The following is a 21,161-nucleotide window of genomic DNA, read 5'->3' as shown; positions in this document are numbered from 1 at the left end:
CTGCTCTCCTTTCTTCCCTGTGTCAGGATCCTGAACTCGACCATCTCATGGTCACTGCCGCCCACATTCCCATCCACTTTTGCTTCCCCTACTAATTCTTCCCAGTTCGTGAGCAGCAGGTCAAGAAGATCTCTGCTCCTAGTTGGTTCCTCCAGCTCTTGTACCAGGAAATTGTCCCCTACACTTTCCGAAAACTTCCTGGATTGTCTGTGCACCACTGCATTACTCTTCCAGCAGATATCAGGGTGATTGAAGTCTCCCATAATCAGGGCCTGCAATCTAGTAACTTCCGTTAGTTGCTGGAAGAAAGCCTCGTCCACCTCATCCCCCCCGGTCCGGTGGTCTATAGCAGACTCCCACTACGACATCCCCCTTGTTGCTCATGCGTCTAAACTTAATCCAGAGACACTCAAGTTTTTCTGCAGTTTCATACCAGAGCTCTGAGCAGTCATACTGCTCTCTTACATACAATGCAACTCCCCCACCTTTTCTGCCCTGCCTGTCCTTCCTGGAGCACACTGTGCAAGCCTCCTCAAATATCAAAAGGAAGGATGTAGCTAGATAGAATTTATAGTTTATATCCATACATGACAGTACTCCAGTCATGTGAGTTATCCCACCAAGACTCTGTTCCAATCGCATCATAATTCCTTGACTGTGCCAGGACTTCCAGTTCTCCCTGCTTGTTTCCTAGCCTTTTTGCATTTGTGTATAGGCACTTGAGAACTTGTGGTTTGTCCTGCTCTCTTAATATGAGGCAGGAGCACTCCCCTTTCATGCTCTCCTGCTCATGCTTCCTCCCGGTATCCCATGTCCCCACTAACCTCAGGGCTTTGGTCTCCTTCTCCCAGTGAACCTAGTTTAAAGCCCTCCTCACTAGGTTAGCCAGCCTGCTAGCAAAGATGCTCTTCCCTCTCTGCCCATGTTGTAGTTTCCATAGGAAACTTAGGGTGAGTGTTAAATTAGTCTTTCCTATCTACAGTGCTCTGATATGCTGCCAAAGCATTTTTCTGCACTGATTGCATCACTTCATTTTAGCATTGGAAGGGACAAGTGTGGAGGCTTAAGCAGCATTAATGTACTTGAACATAGGCATTGACTTGGTACTGAACTGACCAAGCAAACTGTTTCAGCACTACTGTACTGACCACTTTGGTAATTAAACATTGACCCTTTCTGATGGGAAAGAGGTCACTATACTTATACTGTCTCTGGGATCAAGGAACTACTTTCTACATTTTGAGGCATACATAGATCTTTATACAATGGCAGGTACTTAATAATATCTTTCGCTTGTGGAAAAAGCTGTCCATGTCCATGTTTCAGAGTAACAGCCGTGTTAGTCTGTATTCTCAAAAAGAAAAGGAGTACTTGTGGCACCTTAGAGACTAGCTCAAATAAATTGGTTAGTCTCTAAGGTGCCACAAGTCCTCCTTTTCTTTTATGTTCATGTTGTAGTTTCCATAGGAAATTGATGATTGGTATGTTTACTAGTCCATGGACATTTTCACTTACTCAATAGGCTGTGATAGAAGTACTGATTGCTGAGGATGCACAGCAAGATTTGAAATTGTAAGCAAAAGCTATTCTGTTTTGCTGTGTCCAAATGTCAACCTGCAGAAACTGCTGACATTCAGCAATCTAGGCATTAGAACAAACTAACTTCTTGTGTTATTCCCTGATAACTATCACGTGACCTCATGTATTTTTGTTCCCTTCTCAGGCAACTATTCCCCTGCCAAGAGAGCCACAGTCACCGCTGCCTACTTCAAGCACCTCCATGTCACCAGTGTCACAGGGGCAAACCTTTCAGTCTCCTCCAGCAAGCAGCAGTTCTGTTAGCATAAATGCAGCTCCCTTTCAGGCAATGCAGACTGTAAGTGTATCTCTTGTAGAGGGTAAACAGGAAAGCATTCATGACAAGAATGCTTCCAAATTATTACTTCAGCCTTAAAACTATTAAATGCACCGTCCAGGTTTCAGCCCAAAACTTGATAGCTCATACTATAACTGAGGACCTCTCAATGACTGTCTAGTCATAAATTTTGGCTGCTCCTACCTTTCCTTCTGTGCTTCATTAGTAGGATATTTCCATGAGCTGAGAAGCTCTCTGCAGCCATTGTGTAGGTCAAAATCAAGCACTACAGCTCATTAACTATCAATTTTTATTTATAATAGGCCAGCAGTTGCAAGTGACTGAATTCCTAATTTGCTAATCTAATATGCTAATGAAATCTCAATTCCTGTTAAGACCCCTTGTTTGTAAACTTTTTCACAGTTGAGACCTGCTAAAAAGTAAATTGGCTCAGTCATGTTTAAAATACCAGTGGGGGTTGCTATGTAGCAAAATACTGGTGAGTCGCATCATACGCGCATTTAACTTGCGTGAATTCAACTACACGCACTCAACAAAAAAAAGAAAAATAACACAATACCTGTAAATAGTGCGGGCGATTCTGCCCACCATTCCACTCAATGAGCATATGCCCCAGAGTGAGCGTGGTATGGGAGATGTGAATCTGCTGTTCCCTCAGTTGGTCTCAGTTCCCACGTGCCTCTCATAGTGTGAGCATCTCGCCGCACTGAGTGTGATTCTAGTGTTTAAAGATACCGTATGTATTTTTCATACAACATGGTCCCTAAACACAAGCCAACTACTTCATCTGGTGCTCACCGAAGAAACAGCGATCTGTTTGAATGCGGGAGGAAAAACTGGCTATGTTGACTTGTTGAGAGATTGTATGTTGGTCTCCAACACAGCACTTAAATATGGCTGCAACAAAGCTAGCATTCATGCCATCAAGATTCGAGAGATTCGTCAAGCCATGGCATCAAGTGCTCCAATAACTGCTAAGGTGACGAGCCAGGTGTGTGATAAGACTGAAAAGGCATTAAACTTATGGTTGGAAGACATGAACCATAAATGTGAGCCTTTCTCGCAATGTGTTGCCATCAATAGGCAGTTAGCCTCTATGCGCTGTTCAAACCTCCCGCTGAAGAGGGACAGCCTTCTGATGAGAAGGAATTCAAAGCCAGCCAAGGTTGGCTTAACAGTTTTAGGAACTGCTTCAACCTCAAAAACATGCAGACCAGTGATCTGTCAAAGCTGAAGAACTGTTCTTTCAGTCACTCCGAGCCTTCGGCGGCACATCCTTCACTCGCTCCAGGCCTTCGGAGGCACTTCGGCAGTGGGTTCTTCAGGGCCGCCGAAGGCCTGGAGTGAGTGAAGGACCTGCCGCCGAAGGCTCGGAGTGCTGCCAGGTGTGTAAAAATTCACAGGGGAACCTCCCCAGTAGAGAGCTCAGGCAGGACAGTCCCATGGGCTGAAGTCTGGCCACCCCTTTAACAACCGGTTCTAAACCGGCTTCAAAATTTAACAACCAGTTTGTGCAAACTGGCTCCAGCTCACCACTGATGAAGTACTGGTGAAGCTGCATCTGCCAATGAAGAAGCAGCAAAAGCCTACCTTGAAGAATTAAAGAAAATCATAGTCCTTTTCTTCTATCTTCCAGAACAAGTTTTTAATGCTGATGAGACTGGCTCTTTTGGGGAAAAAAATGCCCAACCGCACTTATACTTTGAAATCAGAAAGACAAGCTCCTGGCTTCAAAGCAGCTAAAGACCATTTGATTGTTTTGTGGCAATGTGGCGGGGCATTTAATAAAGCTGGGCTTGCTCTACAGGGCTGCAAATCCCCGTTCCCTAAAAGGCAAGAACAAAAATCTCCTGCCTGTGTTCTGGCAATCAAACAAATAAAAAGGCTTGGGTGACGGCAGCATTATTTCTGGATTGGTTCCATAAGTGTTTTGTTTCTCGAGGTCAAGTGGTACCTCGAAGAGAAAGGACTTGACTTTAAAGTGTTGCTGATCATAGACAATGCTCCTGGCTGCCTTGCAGCACTCCGGTTTGTGCATACAAAGTCATCTGTCTGTCTCTCTCGTCCCCCCATACCACCTCAATCTTCCAACCTCTCGACCAAGGTGTGATTCGCTGTTTCAAGGCCATGTACACGAGGCTTACGTTCTCATGGCTACATAGCTCTATGGATGCTGATCCCAATCTTAATGTGATGGAGTGTGTACTTTACTTTATGGGCAATTTAGGGGATTTTCAAGGGTAACTTTGGCTATACGCTATTTTCACCTTATGCGCTGACTTTTAGAACCTAACCCATGCATAAGGTTCGACTCCACTGTAAGGCATTGCTTTCAAATAATGGGGTTGGCATGTTTTCTACTAAGGTTAAAACCTAAATATTTGACCAACCCAGATAGTGGTTTTATAGTTCACTGAGCTATGTCCAGCCATGCCTAAAGTTTAAGGATTTGGCCCTGTTTTCAGATAACTCAGTCTAGTCTGACTGTTGCTGGGAAAGAGGTGTAACTAAACCATATGAAGGGAAGGAAAACTGGAGATGCCTGAAAGGCATGCTTCAAATGATTGTTCACATGGATTCCTTTCTTCATGTGCCTGAGATCACATTCTCTTGGCCAGCAGTTAGTTGGAGCTGTGTCCTAGATGCCCCTGTGGCATTCTATCCATGGGCATAAAGGGTGGAACAGGCCCAACTTCCTCAATTCCTTCTTACCAGCTACGGCAGTTATATAGAACCCCTGCCATTTTGTCATTCTGCTTCTCTGCATCATGCTAGTGGTGTTGTAGTAGTAGTAGTGTTAGCAGTGTTAGTTTCTTGCCCACTGGCAAAAAAAAACCCCTGAGATACTTTGAGGCTAGATGCTCTCTACCCTACAGAGGGTCTGTATAGCAGAGACAAAATCCTTGAAACAAAATTTGCCCCTTGTCTGAAGTTGACACTGCTTAATCCGATACCTATTATGCCTAGAAGATTAATGTATTCCTGGGTGACTTTTTTTCCATGTATCATGCCTTCCCTAAACAGATTCAGTGCTGGAGAGGCTTGCTTAAAATTGTTCCTGCTGGAGCACACTATGCAAGCCGCCTCAAATATCAAAAGGAAGGATGTAGCTAGATATAATTCCTTCCCTTCATCCCCATAGAGGATTCCCTATTGTATCTCAATCACATGCTTCCTGCTCCATCCTCCCTTTGGGTAGCAGAGTGGGAATTGACTAGGGATTCAGGGGAGGACTCAGTCAGCAGGCAACTACCTTGGGCTAACAGGAAAAAAAGGAGGACTTGTGGCACCTTAGAGATTAACCAATTTATTTGAGCATAAGCTTTCATGAGCTACAACTCACTTCATCGGATACATTCAGTGGAAAATACAGTGAGGAGATTTATACACACACACCATGAAAAAAATGTGTTATCATACACATTGTAAGGAGAGTGATCACTTAAGATGAGCTATTACCAGCAGGAGGGCGGGCCGGCGGGGGAGAAAACCTTTTGTAGTGATCAAGGTGGGCCATTGCCAGCAGTTAACAGGAACGTCTGAGGAGCAGTGGGGGGTTGGGGCGGGGAAATAAACACGGGGAAATAGTTTTACTTTGTGTAATGACCCATCCACTCCCAGTCTCTATTCAAGCCTAAATTAATTGTATCCAGTTTGCAAATTAATTCCAATTCAGCAGTCTCTCGTTGGAGTCTGTGTTTGAAGTCTTTTTGTTGTAATATTGAGACCTTTAGGTCTGTAATAGAGTGACCAGAGAGATTGAAGTGTTCTCCGACTGGTTTATAAATGTTATAATTATTGACATCTGATTTATGTCCATTTATTCTTACGTAGAGACTGTCCAGTTTGACCAATGTACATGGCAGAGGGGCATTGCTGGCACATGTTGGGATATATCACATTGGTAGAAGTGCAGGTGAACGCGCCTCTGATAGAGTGGCTGATGTGATTCGGCCCTATGATGGTGTCCCCTGAATAGATATGTGGACACAGTTGGCAACAGGCTTTGTTGCAAGGATAGGTTCCTGGGTTAGTGGTTCTGTTGTGTGGTATGTGGTTGCTGGTGAATATTTGCTTCAGGCTGGGGGGCTGTCTATAGGCAAGGACTGGCCTGTCTCCTAAGATTTGTGAGAGCGATGGGTCGTCCTTCAGGCTAGGTTGTAGATCCTAGATGATGCGTTGGAGAGGTTTTAGTTGGGGGCTGAAGGTGATGGCTAGTGGCATTCTGTTATTTTCTTTGTTGGGCCTGTCCTGTAGTAGGTGACTTCTGGGTACTCTTCTGGCTCTGTCAATCTATTGCTTCACTTCAGCAGGTGGGTATTGTAGTTGTAAGAATGCTTGATAGAGATCTTGAAAGTGTTTCTCTGTTTGAGGGGTTGGAGCAAATGCGGTTGTATCACAGAGCTTGGCTGTAGACGATGGATCATGTGGTGTGGTGGTATACGTTGTCCCCAAATGCGAAATAGTTTATGGGTGAGGACAAAGTCACAAAGTTCAGCCACCAGGTTTGCCGTGACATTATCAGGGATACTGTTCCTGATGGCTTGTAGTCCATCTTTGTGTGGAATTTGGTGTAGAGGGCTTCTACATCCATAGTGGCCAGGATGGTGTTTTCAGGAAGATCACCGATGGATTGTCGTTTCCTCAGGAAGTCAGTGGTGTCTCGAAGATAGCTGGGAGTGCTGGTAGCTTAGGGCCTGAGGAGGGAGTCTCCATAGCCAGACAATCCTGCTGTCAGGGTGCCAATGCCTGAGATGATGGGGGGGGGGGGCCCAGGATTTCCAGGCTTATGGATCTTGGGTAGCAGATAGAATACCCCAGGTCGGGGTTCCAGGGGTCTCTGTGCGGATTTGTTCTTGTACTTTTTCAGGGAACTTCTTGAGCAAATGGTGTAGTTTCTTTTGGTAACTCAGTGGGATCAGAGGGTAATGGCTTGTAGAAAGTGGTGTTGGAGAGCTGCGTAGCAGCCTCTTGTTCATGTTCCGACCTATTCATGATGACAGCACCTCCTTTATCAGCCTTTTTGATTATGATGTCAGAGTTGTTTCTGAGGCTGTGGATGGCATTGTGTTCTGCACGGCTAAGGTTATGGGGCAAGTGATGCTGCTTTTCCACAATTTCAGCCCGTGCACGTCGATGGAAGCACTCTATGTAGAAGTCCAATCTGTTTCGACGTTCAGGAGGAGTCCACCTAGAATCCTTTTTGTAGTGTTGGTAGGAAGGTCTCTGTGGATTAGTATGATGTTCAGAGGTGCGTTGGAAATATTCCTTGAGTCGGAGACGTCGAAAATAGGATTCTAGGTCACCACAGAACTGTATCATGTTCGTGGGGGTGGAGGGGCAGAAGGAGAGGCCCCGAGATAGCCCAGCAGAAGAATCTGTCCTAAGAGTATAGTTGGATAGATTGACAATATTGCTGGGTGGGTTAAGGGAACCATTGCTGTGGCCTCTTGTGGCATGTAGTAGTTTAGATAGTTTAGTGTCCTTTTTCTTTTGTAGAGAAGCAAAGTGTGTGTTGTAAATGGCTTGTCTAGTTTTTGTAAAGTCCAGCCATGAGGAAGTTTGTGTGGAAGATTTTTTTTATGAGAGTATCCAGTTTTGAGAGCTCATTCTTAATCTTTCCCTGTTTGCTGTAGCGGATGTTGATCAGGTGGTTCCGCAGTTTCTTTGAGAGTGTGTGGCACAAGCTGTCAGCATAGTCTGTGTGGTATGTAGATTGTAATGGATTTTTTATCTTCAGTCCTTTTGGTATGATGTCCATCTGTTTGCATTTGGAAAGGAAGTTGTCTGTCTGTATCTGTACAAGTTTTTTCATGAAGTTGATAGTGTGGCTGATTTGAGTGGAAATCTATCAGAGGCTCGTTCACCTGCACATCTACCAATGTGATATATGCCATCGTGTGCCAGCAATGTCCCTCTGCCGTGTACATTGGTCAAACTGGACAGTCTCTATGTAAAAGAATAAATGGACACAAATCAGATGTCAAGAATTATAACATTCATAAACCAGTCAGAGAACACTTCAATCTCTCTGGTCACTCGATTACAGACCTAGAGGTCTCAATATTACAACAAAAAGACTTCAAAAACTGACTCCGAGAGACTGCTGTATTGGAATTAATTTAGGCTTGAATAGAGACTGGGAGTGGATGGGTCATTACACAAAGTAAAACTATTTCCCCATGTTTATTTTCCCCCCCCCACTGCTCCTGAGACGTTCCTGTTAACTGCTGGCAATGGCCCACCTTGATCATCACTACAAAAGGTTTTCTCCCCCCCCGCCTTCCTGCTGATAATAGCTCATCTTAAGTGATCACTCTCCTTACAATGTGTATGATAACACCCATTTTTTTCATGGGGGGGGGTGTGTGTGTGTAAATCTCCTCACTGTATTTTCCACTGAATGCATCCGATGAAGTGAGCTGTAGCTCACGAAAGCTTATGCTCAAATCGGTTAGTCTCTAAGGTGCCAGTAGTACTTCTTTTCTTTTTGCGAATGCAGACTAACACGGCTGCTACTCTGAAACCAGAAAAAAAATCCCTCCTACTATCCTTATGTGCCCCATCCTAGTACTTACATTTGTATTAGCCCTGGATGCTCTGGAGTGTACAGCTGTATTCGTGCAAGCCTACATTTTCTGCCCTTTCCAGGGTTAGATCCCCCTCCTGAAAGAGGCAGTATAGCTTAGCTCAGCCCAGTCAGGTCAGTTAGTATATGCTCAGATTCTGGAAAGGCAAACAGAAGATCCTCCTAGCTTCTTTTTTCCCCTGTTTCCAGGGCTGTCCAAACTACTATTGAGGATCTTCCCTTTGAGGGTAAATTAGCTTTATTTTCAAAATGAATGAGGTCCTCCATTCCCTAAAGGACTCCAGGGTGACTGAATTTTTTTTTTTGAACTGTGCATTCCAGCCCCAAGAAGGAAATAGTCTTCCTTCAGGCAGCATCCCCATGCCCATTACTATTGTGACCGCTTGCTTGGGTCACAGAAACCCCCTTTGGGACTGCCACCTGATGGGCCTAGACTACCTTTGAGTCAGTTTACCCTGCCAGCTTGGGACTTGGGCACCTTGCCTTGTTTGAGCCAGACACGCTTGCCTGCTGCAAACACAGATCCAAGTCAGAACCACGTCCTCCACAAGCTGCAGGCTTAACTGAAAACAGTATAAGAAGTGTTCCTGTCTCCAGCACTCAGATACCCAGCTCCCAGTGGGGTCCAAACCCCGAATCTCTTTTACCCTGTATAAAGCTCATACAGGGTAAGCTCATAAATTGTTCGCCCTCCATAACGCTGATAGAGATGCACAGCTGTTTGGCCCCCCCAGGTATTAATACTTTGGGTTAATAAGTAAAAAGGATTTTATTAAATACAAAAAGTAGGATTTAAGTGGTTCCAAGTAATAGAACAAAGTGAATTACCAAGCAAAATAAAATAAAACACACAAGTCTAAGCCTAATACAGTAGGAAGGTAAATGCAGGTAAATCTCACCCTCAGATGTTCCAATAAGCTTCTTTAACAGACTAGCCTCCTTCTAGTCTGGGTCCAGCAATCACTCACACCCCCGTAGTTACTGTCCTTTGTTCCAGTTTCTTTCAGGTATCCTTTGGGGTGGAGAGGCTATCTCTTGAGCGAGCTGAAGACAAAATGGGGGAGTTCCCAGGGGCTTAATACTCTCTTGTGGGTGGAGACCCCATCTCTCCTATTCAGAATCCGGCTACAAGATGGAGTTTTGGAATCACATGGGCAAGTCACTTGTCCATGCATGACGTGGTTCTTTACAGGCTGAGCCACATTGCTAGGGAAGCTCGGATATGGATTGGCATCTCTCAAAGTTCATTGACTGGGCACTTACTGAGAATAGTCTTTTCTCAAGAAGCTGACCAAATGCTGCACTGAGGCTATTTAAAATCAAACAAGTACATAGGCAATATTCCTAACTTCAAATACAAAAATGATACATGCATACAAATAGGATGAAAATATGCAGTAGATCATAACCTTTGCAGAGATGTTACATGGCATATCTAGCATAAAACATATTCCAGTTATTTCATATTTACACTCATAAGCATATTTCTATAAAGCATTATGGGGTGCAACATCACAACTATTATCAGTCTCGGGACTTCAGAGCCACTGAGAGAAGCATGAGAGCCATAAACACTTTGTGCAGCCTGAATTTTAGTGCTGAAGATAATGACTCATCCATGAGATGGGTTTAGATTTCACATTGCTTTATCCTCATGAGCTAGTGGTTGGTTTCTGGTGGCTGGGAATCTCTGCCATCCTAACATCTTGTGGAATTATAGGTAATCTATAAAAGAGAAATAATGGCCTTGCTGCTTTCCCCTGGATTATTATTATTTTATTATTATACCTTATTGGCCAATAGTTGTTTTTTATTTCTTATACTCTGTCCCAGCCCAAAAGAATTTCAAATTGCATAATCTCAGTATAGTGACAGACCTTCATATAGATGGCAGAGTAGTTTGCTTTCTAATACAGACTGCCTGGCTTGCCTTTAACCATTCAAGCGGTCTCCCACATTTCATAGTATATTTGTCACTGTACCATAGGATAGATGGCTACCTTAATATGTGATTTGCAGTTAAAATAGAAGCTGAAGTGCTTGCCGGTTGGGTACAATTTTGAATTTTTTGTCTCACTGAAGATGATAAAGGTCCTTGTAGTGCCCAGCCACTTTACAAGACACTGGTAATGTTTTCACTACTAGTATTGCTAAAGGTCAAATAAATCTTCCTTTTGAGATTCTGAACTTGTCCATGCATCATTCTTTTGGGAATGTTTTAAGCATTTTTAGGACTGACACTAAGCATCAAACAGCTTGTGTTCTGGCAGCTATTCAGAAAAGGACAGCCTCAGAAGAGAACTGCCTCTGCTTGGTTAGTATATATGTGTAGTAAAAATGAAAGCAGAAAAGCTGCGTGCATGTGGTTAGCTGCCAAGAACCTGTTTCTCAACTGAAAATTGTCTAACTCAGGTGGTGATGGGAATCCCAGTAGTGAGACTATTCACTGAGGTTGTAGTACATCTCTGGATCAGGATTTGGGTTTCAGTGAGTTTAGTAAAAGCAGGCTATTGCCAGCAATAACTAAACATTATAGTAGGAACTTTAAAAGGTTAATGTGTGGTGGTTGGAAAAAGGTGAGGGGTCAGGGCAGGGAGCTTGGGTAAGGCACTGGACTAGGGCTTGGAGATCTGAGCTGAAGTCAAGGCTCTGACAGACTGACCTGGTGATAGAGGGCTAGTCACTGTGCCTCCAGTCCCTGTATCTAAAATAGGGTTAACTCCCACATTTAGTCTAAATAGACTAGATATTCTTCAGGGCATGAACTCTAACCTACTAGGGGACATGTAGAGGGTGTAGCACAATTAGGCCCTGAATGCTGAGTCTTTAGGTGCTACTGGAGTATAAATGGTGAAGTGTTAACAGTTAAGCTTTTGCTTAAATAAAACCTACTTTTTCCAGGTATTTAAGGTGAATGCACCCCTGCCTCCACGTAAAGAGCAGGAAATAAAAGATGACTCCTCATACTCTGCAGGATATAACCAGAGTTTTTCTACAGCAAGTACACAAACTCCTCCTCAGTGCCAATTACAGTCCACTCATGTTGCAGAGCAAAACTCTCATTCACAAGAAGCTTTGCCAACAGGTAAGGAAAATTCTTTGTACATGGCTGTATCTTTTAAGTGACCCTCTAGACTGAAGTGACTATCAAACTGACACTTCGATCCATTAATATGCTCCTGAACCTCTACTGCTTTTAGTCCAGTAATCCCCTGCAGGTGCAATACAGGTAAAATGGAGTTCAGCTTTTATTCTGTTAAGGCTGTGCAATTGACCATATTGCTGTCATTCATAACCAGTCCAGATTGCTCTCACGGTGTGAAAGAGTACCCAGCCTGACTTTCAGTCCCAATTGGAGTTCGCAGGGCTAGCAGTCTGAAACGAGTTACTTGTACACAAAGTAAATTTGCCCAAATCAAATGAGCAAATGATCATTTTGACAGTCACTTCTTGGAGTAGAATTGTAATTCAAGGTGACCTGTTTGAGTGTTTGCTGAAGTGTACTATTTTGAAACCTGAATCCCTAACCTGGTGAAAAGGTCTGTTCTAAACCAGGGGTAGGTAACCTATGGCACACGTGCCAAATGCGCCACACGAGCTGATTTTCAGTGGCACTCGCGCTGCCCAGGTCCTGGCCACTGGTCCGGCAGACTCTGCATTTTAATTTTAAATGAAGCTTCTTCAACATTTAAACTTATTTACTTTACATGCAACAATAGTTTAATTGTATATTAGACTTAGAGACCTTCTAAAAATGTTAATGTATTACTGGCATGCAAAACCTTTAAATTAGAGTGAAGAAATGAAGACTCGGCACACCACTTCTGAAAGATTGCCGACCCCTGTTCTAAACAGTGAACATGCACACACTGGTTGCAGATACAATTTCATCTCTGTATGATTGTGTAAAATTCCCAGTAGGCAGATTTAGTCACCGAGGAGTGGTATTTAATTTTGTGTGATAGCAGTGAACTGTTAGTTAGGACTAGTCTGTCTGGAATCTCCAGTATGAGACTGTAACCTTTTGTAAGATATCTGTTGCAGTATTTGTTTCTAACTTTGAAATGCCTTGAACTACTTTGTGCAGGAATAAGTATGGTACAGATGGTACATTGGTAGTATTAAAGGTAACAAATTTAGTGTTACATGATTTCCATTTGCCCTCAGAGTTCTTTTATCTCTAAGATAGAGGCTTCTGTCTTAAGGATTAAACTCGTATTTTCAACGTTTTGGCAGGGAGGGGGGGAATTTTTTTACTCTTGTAGTGTGCTTTTTGGGGAACTCTTCTACATAACTCGTATTAGCTGGAAAGGTCCTGGGAACAGAGGTAGTGGCAGTGAGGGGAGAGCTATTTTGCACTGAAGACCAAATACTAAATGTATGGCCTAATGATATTGGAGGAGGTAAACAGGAAAGCCTTCTAAGAACTCCCAACTTAAATGTTGCTACCTTTGCCACTATTTTCATGGAGGTAAAATGTAGAACATGGATGGATAAATAAAATAGTTGATACACAATATGAAAATTGTCATAATTTGTAACTGAATCTCCCCCATAAATCTAAGGTTTTATGTCTCCATAGAGATAGAAATACCAAGAGTCTCTGTATTATGTTTAAGGAGTAATTAAGAGGGAGGTTCTTAAGCCATGGTAGGATGTTCTTGCAAGTCCCAGTCCAGACTGAAGCAAATCTGAGCTGGAAGATTTTTAAATTTCAGATTGTAAACAGAAGCATCACTAAGTTCAAAGGCAAATCAGGAATCTGTTGCATATGAAGTTGACACTGACTTGTCAGTAATAAAGTCATTCAAACTGTGCACTCAGATAAGCATTTACAGTTGCCTTTGACCTCTGAGATACTATGTGCAACCAAGGACAGAGCTTTGTTCTTAAACCTGTCTGAAACAGGGATTGCACAAACTCAGTCTTTTCTGTTTTGACAAGTAGAAATCTTGACAAATTTCTTGGTTTTTGTATAAAAACCAAGGGCATCTATCAAGCCTCAAGGCACTCCTGCTATATATTCCAAAAAGCAAAATTAAAGAGCATAAAACTCCCTCCCCCATAAATCTGATTCCCTTTAGAAACCCACTTCCACTGTAGCCTGCACAGATCCAACAAAACTTCATTCCAGAGTTGAGAACATTCTACCACTAGCCCCACGTAAATCCAAGGGAATCAAGTGTTCTTGGTGGTTGTAATTGGCAAGCATAACATGAGACCAGGGCCCGTCCTTACCCATACACAAAGCACGCAGCTGCATAGGTCACCAGGAAATTTGGGGCACCAAATTTCCTGGTGTCCTGCACAGCTGCATGCTGCTCCAGCCCCTGCTCTGGCTCTTCCCAGGCCCCAGCCCCGCCCCCACTCCCCTGAAGATTGCAGCCAGGCCTGACCTTGCACTCACTGTGTGGTAAGTGGAATGACCCAGCCCCAGCCTGCTCCACTCCCCTGGCTCCCAGCTGTGCTGCTGGCGAGTGCTGGGGAGCGGTTCCCCCCCTCATCCCCAAGCCTGAGCCAGGGGAGCGGAGCAGCCTGGGGCCCCAGGCCTCCACCGGGGGGGGGGGGCTGTGTGGGGTCCCAGGCCCAGCCTGCTCTGCTCTCCTGGCTCCCAGGCTTGGGGGGTGGGGGGAAATGCCCCCCAGCACTTGCTGGGAGCCAGGGGAGCAGAACAGGCTGGGGCTGGGTCACTCCACTTCCCACAGGAAGTGGCCAACCCCCCCTGCGGAGGGCACCAAAATAGCTAGGGATGGCCCTGCATGAGACACAGTAGTCTCGCATAGCAAATATCCCCAGTTATTTAGGGCTTGACAGGTCAAGCCAGAAACCAGTAGGAAAGTAGTGCAGATCATGGGACATTGGTGTCATGTGCTGCAACTGAGAAATACCATTTAATAGGTTAGCCACCACTTACTCCACCAGCTTAAGTTTCTGGATTGATCCATGGGGTAGCCCTATATAGAATACCTTCAAATCATGCAATGTTGAGGTGACAGACATGGACCACTGTAGCAAGGGCTGGATCTTAAGTCAATCTTGTGGCCAGGCACAATGATGGGCATTCCTGGGCGCTGCAATGTTGGGGTGGTTGGATTCCCTAGCTGCAAAGATTAGTAACACATGCTGGGAAAACAACCTTGATCAGAGAAGACTGGGCTCACTATATCTAGTTGTTTCCGCTAATCTTAGCAGCATCACCTCACTCTGACCTGGACTGAGCATCAGCTAACTAGCTCTCATTTATGCACCAAAAGTATTCATGGTGTACTGTGGCTGCCAAACTTAGTATGCTATCACCTAACAGGAGGACAGTGCTAGCTTAAAACAATGAATAACTCTTAAATGTCTATATATGGACTCAATTTGTCATGGCTTGTTACAGGAGAAATATATAGCAAGGCACTCTGAACAGACCTGGCTTGAATCTGTCCAGAATGGGTTCAACCTGATTCTTCTGAGAAGTAGGGTGCTTGAATAGTGGTACTTTGTAACAGTTTTATACCTTATTCATCAGTTCTGTTCAATGGTGAAAGGTATGGCACAAAAACTTTCTGTGGGACTAATGGGAGGAACATTATTTATTTCTTATTTTTAGTGCAGGAAATAAATGCTGTAAAACATACTGGATTTAGAGCTTCCATCCAGTATTAATTTCAATGCTGAAATAACTTATAGGTATGGTAATTCTGTGTCTCATTTCTTTTAATTTTTTTCCTTTCTTAAGCAGTTAATTATCAACCTGATGGAGCTGTTCCTGTAAGCAATGGCAGCCTTGCCTTTTATCCAGCACAGACTATTTTCGCCAGACCCACTCAGCCTTATCTCAATAGTCGTGGATCTGTTAGAGGATCTGCCAGAGGTGGGAGATCACTGACCAATTCATATCGTTCCCCTGGTGGATACAAAGGTATACTTTCACTTGCTTCCCACCCCCCCGGTGAAAGGATCAATTCTAGCTATAGTAGGGGATATAGCCCTAGAACCAGATACTTCTGTGCATTAATCCTAAGAGCTAATAGCATTGAAATTAGGAAAGTGTAACATAATGTATGTGAAACATTAATACTCCTCTGCCAATTACTACAAAATGCTAAAGAGCCCAGAGGGGGCTTGTAAGAGGGGCTCAACTGCCTGTGTTTCAACAGGCATGAGCACACTCCTCAACTCTCCTCTGTACCCCTCTGAACTAGTAGTAAACAGGATTACTGGATTACTTTGGAGAGGGATGGAGAGAGCTGAAAGGAGAGGCACTTGGGGGCCGGTTCTGGCCTGAGTCACATGTTTGACAATTCTGCTATAGAGTATGGTCCTACAGTTTGTGATTACATGGACTTTGGCAGATTGAACAAAGGATAAAGTATTACACTTTATCAATTTGAGTCTGAATCCTCATTTTCTATGAAGGAACCTCATTAGTTGCTGGTACTGCTTTGGTTTTCCTAGTACTAGTAGCTTACTATGCTCATCTGAGTAGTTTAGTGTTCACTTTATAACTACAACTGGCTTCGTCTTGTAGCAGTGTAAGAACTTGTCACCAGTTTATGATTACGGTAGTTCATTTTGGCAAAGTGCAGTGTCTGGGTGTTGCTTTAAAGTCCTGCATCTTCTGCAAGTCCAACATACTCAATCACTTTAATGGCAGAGCCAGTCTGGATAATACTTACAAGGACACTCTTGTGTCTGGGTGCTAGTTTTGTAAGTTCAGAAACTGTTAATGTAATGGAGACTCTTGCAGACCAACCATGTCTGGAATAAATGAGTTCTAATAAAACGCTGTTAATGAGTTTTAATTTTGACATCCATGATTATGCCATGCGTTTGACTTAAACACAAAGCTGCTCTGAAATATGGAATAAATTGTGCATGCGCACATTTTGTAAACTGTTTTTAAAAAATTGATGCTGACAGTCCCTAAAGGAAAATTCTTATTTGAATGTTGGTAACATAAACTGACTCTGGCATTTTAATTTTATATTTTGAGCAGGTTTTGATGCTTATAGAGGATCCCCGTCAATACCTAATGGCAACTACGGCCAGCTGCAGTTCGCTGGTAGAGATTATCCTGGAATTCCATATTCTCAAAGGGTAAGGATTTACTTTTCTTTCTTGTAGCTTTCATGTGTCCTACATTTTGCAGGAAGTTAACAAGGTTTGGCTACAAACTAGGAAGTGAGTTCAAATTTTATAATGCAAATTTTTTTTCGTACAATACACAGTGCTGTTTTACTATTGTTTCAGATGCCTCTTCTGCTAAATGCTTTGTAAAATCTGATCTCTACCTACTAATCTTGGCTGACAACTAGGTTTAGACCTGAGGCTTGCCTTCCTGACACAGCGCAAACAGGATGTTGAAGTGGAGGAATTCTTTCAGGACCCCTTGTAGTTTGATTTTTAGACTGAAGATAACATACATTGAATGGTCTGTGTTCTCTCCAAGCAGGTTAGATGCTGTTGGCATCAGAAAACTGACAAATATGAGGCAATTTTCTTGCTTGCACATTCTTCAGGGGAAAAACAAAATTGCTTATTTCCATTTTTCAGAAGGTTGCATTAGACAGACAACCACTATGCTAATCTGCCATGGGTTTGTATTGTCATTCTGTGCTCTATTGAGGGCGCAGGAAAACTGTACAGTTTGGATTGTAGGACCCTTCATGTCATCTTAATTCCAGTTTGAATGGAATAGTATCTTTCCCAATGCCAGCTTGCTTTCCCAATCTAGAGGAAAGCAAGTTGGCTGAAGTTCAAAGTGGGTAGGGCTGGTGGATTTAAAACATGCATCTGCTCCCTGTGTTGGGAGGAATGCCTACCCCAGCATGGTCTTCTGCTTCTGGGTTCCTATGAGCACCAGTAGCAAATACTGTCTCCATCTACACACAGCTACTGAGATTCCTCTTGATAACAGACTGCCAAATTATTTATGCCTTGTTGGAATGGAATGAAAGTAATGTGCTGTACCAGGGGCTATCATTGATTGACTGGTCATCTTAAGTAGCACTACTCATATGGAACCATGTTCGAATGTCACTAGTTTGACTTACACTGAATTGCAAATGGAAATACTGTATTGACTTTAAATCCCCACATGGTTTGGGTCCTGGTTATATTGAACGTTGTTCCAACGCCTGATGTCTGGGATGCTCAGGCTAATATGCCAGGGGTGGTTCTCTGAAGTTTAAGGAGCTGCAGGTGCATAGTGGTAGACAGGAGGATGCTCTGCTGTGAAATCTGTTCTTCACTGGCTCAACAGAGCCTGTATTAAGTTTCAAGAACACTGCAGTACCTAAGAGGGTAGACTGAATGGCTGGAGTTTCACAAATAGGAAGTTGATCTGTCAGTATTGACTTAGCCTCTGGACATATGAAAAGCAATTTATGATCATGTGTATATTTTTTTATGTCAAAAATAAACAATCCCCAAGCGTATACTGATTAACTCTCTAAGCAAACTAAAAGTTAATTGCCTGTGCTACAGAATGCTAACTTTCTAGTTGGTAGTCTCATTCTTAAGATAGTTAGGAGTACTAACTAATACTTTTGTTCCTTCTAGGATGTTAATTACCAGCAGTGCTATAAACGAGGCGGAGTAACTGGCGGTCCTCGATCAAACTCAAGAGGTAAGGCTAACATGATATCTCCAACCATGTGCATAAAATCTTAAAATGCAATTCTGAATATGTAATGGTAAAAAAGGCATAGGGGTCAAATATAACTTGGATCAAACTTCTGCTGTTCCCAAGTAAAAATCCGTTTCAAAGTGAGCACTAAACTTTTTGTCTGGGATCTCCAGTCTGGCAGTCCTCCCTGGCTAATAAATCATTGCAAGCACTAAAGATTTTGCAACTAGAACAGTTTTTAATTCTGACAGATCTAATGGTCTTTCATATCTCCACATCTGCAGTGTGAATAGAAGTAGAAAACTTTATTTAAGATTAATAGAAATATTCACAGGATGCAAAACTGGCACCCTGTGATCTGATAGCTAATCCGATTTCCCTCAAGTCTTGGTTGGCCAGCTAAGAGTGTGTGTGTGTGTGTGTGTGTGTATGTATGTATGTATGTATTGGCTATATATGCACAATCTTAGCATCTGTCTGTAGGTAAGCTGGCTAGCAAATATGGATCCCCAAAACGTGGGCAGGGTTACGCTTATATGGGAAATAGCTTTCAGTGTGAAGCTGTCATTTTAGATGCAGCGTAACTTCTCTCCAGGTTGGAATATAAACACTAAACAAATAGCTTTTGAAACTCAACCTTACTGATCCTGAAATTTTTGAGTACTAATAGGATAGTCTGTATCAGAAAAAAATAGACTAAAACATTATAGGGTGGGGGAAAATAAGCTTGCTGTGAGTGAAGGGAAGAGATCCCTGCTTTTTATTGCTGGGCATGAAATAAGTGAGGGAGTGGGCTGCAGACCAAAATCTTAATTGTTTACTTTAAAAACACAATTTTGGTTTTGAAAGCTATAGAAAAGCTAGTATTACCAGGTCAGCAACTTTAGAACTAAGATCTGATCGTGAAATCCTTAAAGTTTCTTGTTTTAGGTTACAGATGAGAAAATAGACAGGAAGAAAATTGCTCATCAGGTAGAACTCGAGGTAGAACTCATGGTAGAGAGTACTTCAGAAGAAGGGAATTGAGGAAACCAGATGACTAAAAGAGAACCGGAGACTCAAACAATCTTGTAGCAGAGGACTGAGACAGTATACTATTTCAGTTAGTGTTACTAATGGAATTGATATAACTTTGGTTTATACTAAATAAACTAACATTTTAAGTTATCTTGTAGGAAAAACAGAATTTGCCTTGAACATTTGAGGTGACTTGTGTTTACAAAACCCACTAGTATTACATTCATCTCATGTTCTATCAGTGTACTGCATCTTAAAACTTTCTGGCACTTGAATGAACAGCTAATGTAGTCTTTTACCTTTTTTGGCAGGGTGCAGGAAGTTGCTTGAATATGGTTCAGTTTCCGATTAACACACTTCTCATATCCATGACAGTAGGATTGCATTCCATATTTGTCCAGAGTAAGCCATCAGGACACAGTAGGACTGATTTCAGATTATCAAACTAATTTAGCTTTCATATCTCCTCCTGAAAGCTTAAGAGGAGGGGTGCTTCTGAAACCTTAATCCTCCAATTGGTCACCATAAGACTTAGAGCTAGTCAGTAAAAATAAACATCCCCTACTCTGAGAATCTTCAACAACTGGGGTACGCCACTTTGGGATTAATCCTACATGGCAAATAGTTCAGCTAAAGCTGTATTTATAGCTGCTGCGATATATCCTTTAGGGTGTGGAGAAAGAGAATAGTGAGTAATCAACAGTCATTTGTTTAGCAAGATAATTTTGACAGTGACTAAAGTTGGTTGTTCTCGCAAGGCTCCATTGACTATTTATTCTTGTAATAATTGCAGTATGTTTATATATACAGAAACTTTCAGTTCTTAACCTTAAACCTGCACTTTGAAAATTATCTTTCTGTCCAATCTAAGACTCATTTACCGTTGCTAATGATCTTTAACAGCAGGATGGAGTGATTCTTCTCAGGTGAGCAGTCCAGAAAGAGACAATGAAACCTTTAATAGTGGGGACTCTGGGCAGGGAGACTCCCGCAGCATCACCCCTGTTGACATGCCAGTGACAAGCCAAGCTGCCACCATACTGCCAGTGCACGTTTATCCTCTCCCGCACCAGATGAGAGTTGCCTTTTCTGCTGCAAGAACATCTAACTTGGCCCCTGGAACTCTAGATCAGCCCATCGCATTTGACCTTCTGCTGAATAACCTTGGAGAAACTTTTGATATTCAGCTTGGTAGGTTTAATTGTCCAGTGAATGGCACGTATGTCTTCATCTTCCACATGCTGAAGCTGGCTGTGAATGTTCCACTGTATGTAAACCTTATGAAGAATGAAGAAGTCCTAGTGTCTGCATATGCCAATGATGGGGCTCCAGACCATGAAACAGCTAGCAACCATGCTGTCCTACAGCTTTTCCAAGGGGACCAGATCTGGTTACGTCTGCATCGGGGTGCTATCTATGGAAGTAGTTGGAAATATTCTACCTTTTCAGGATACCTTCTGTATCAAGACTGAAATCCATGTAATGTTTACAAAAAAGCTGCTCCAAACAAATTGGTGGAGGGGGGGAAAAACTAGCTTTGCACTTAATACCGATTTCATAGAAATAAGGTTCCATTATCTGGGAGATGGTGGTCCTGTTTTGCAAGGTGAAATCCTGGATCGGGTTACTGAATCAGCACTAATTTGGCACTTTATCAATTGTGATGTAGCCTTGCTAGTTAAGCTGTGAATGTATATTGTTTGCACTTATCCTTTTACTGTATTGATGTCCAGCTTACTACACTACTGATATAATTGCCTCAAGTATGGGCTATTCACAATGCCTTGTTGTGCCTCAATAAAACAAATTAATATGCATTTTAGTATTTTTTATAATGTTTTTATTATACAACTCTAGCCAGAAACCTGGTCCACTAGCTTGTGGTGTGAAATATATTGTATTTTTAATCATGAAAATTAGTCTTCACCCTGAATTTTAGGAAACTGTGCTTGAATTGTTGAATTCTTTAGATGGAAGAGACCATTGGCTCATTGTTCCCCCTGCCAATGCTGTATGTTCTCCAGACCTCTGTCCTTTCCAGTGCTCAATGAATCAAAGTAGTG

The 21,161-nt window shown here is 42.7% G+C and overlaps 1 protein-coding gene across 9 annotated transcripts in view; it reads left to right on the top strand.

Annotated features, from left to right (window-relative positions):
* The window catches only part of CAPRIN2 (caprin family member 2), a 73,981-nt gene extending 53,066 nt beyond the window's left edge, over window positions 1–20,915 (top strand). For 6 of the 9 annotated variants that reach the window (XM_073321318.2, XM_073321344.2, XM_073321361.2 and 3 more), the window contains 6 exons: window positions 1,724–1,876; window positions 11,367–11,550; window positions 15,190–15,372; window positions 16,450–16,550; window positions 18,015–18,081; window positions 20,002–20,915. In XM_073321318.2, coding sequence (XP_073177419.2) covers window positions 1,724–1,876; window positions 11,367–11,550; window positions 15,190–15,372; window positions 16,450–16,550; window positions 18,015–18,081; window positions 20,002–20,570 — 1,257 coding nt within the window. In that variant the 3' untranslated portion in view covers window positions 20,571–20,915. The other 3 variants (XM_073321378.2, XM_073321310.2, XM_073321369.2) reach the window with 2 other exon arrangements.
* The last annotated feature ends 246 nt before the right edge of the window (window positions 20,916–21,161 follow it).

Source organism: Lepidochelys kempii, chromosome 1 (genome assembly GCF_965140285.1).
Source record: "Lepidochelys kempii isolate rLepKem1 chromosome 1, rLepKem1.hap1, whole genome shotgun sequence".
Lineage (NCBI taxonomy): Eukaryota > Metazoa > Chordata > Testudines > Cheloniidae > Lepidochelys > Lepidochelys kempii.
The sequence above is the reverse complement of the archived record's forward strand: the minus strand, read 5'-3'. Positions and strand labels throughout refer to the sequence as shown.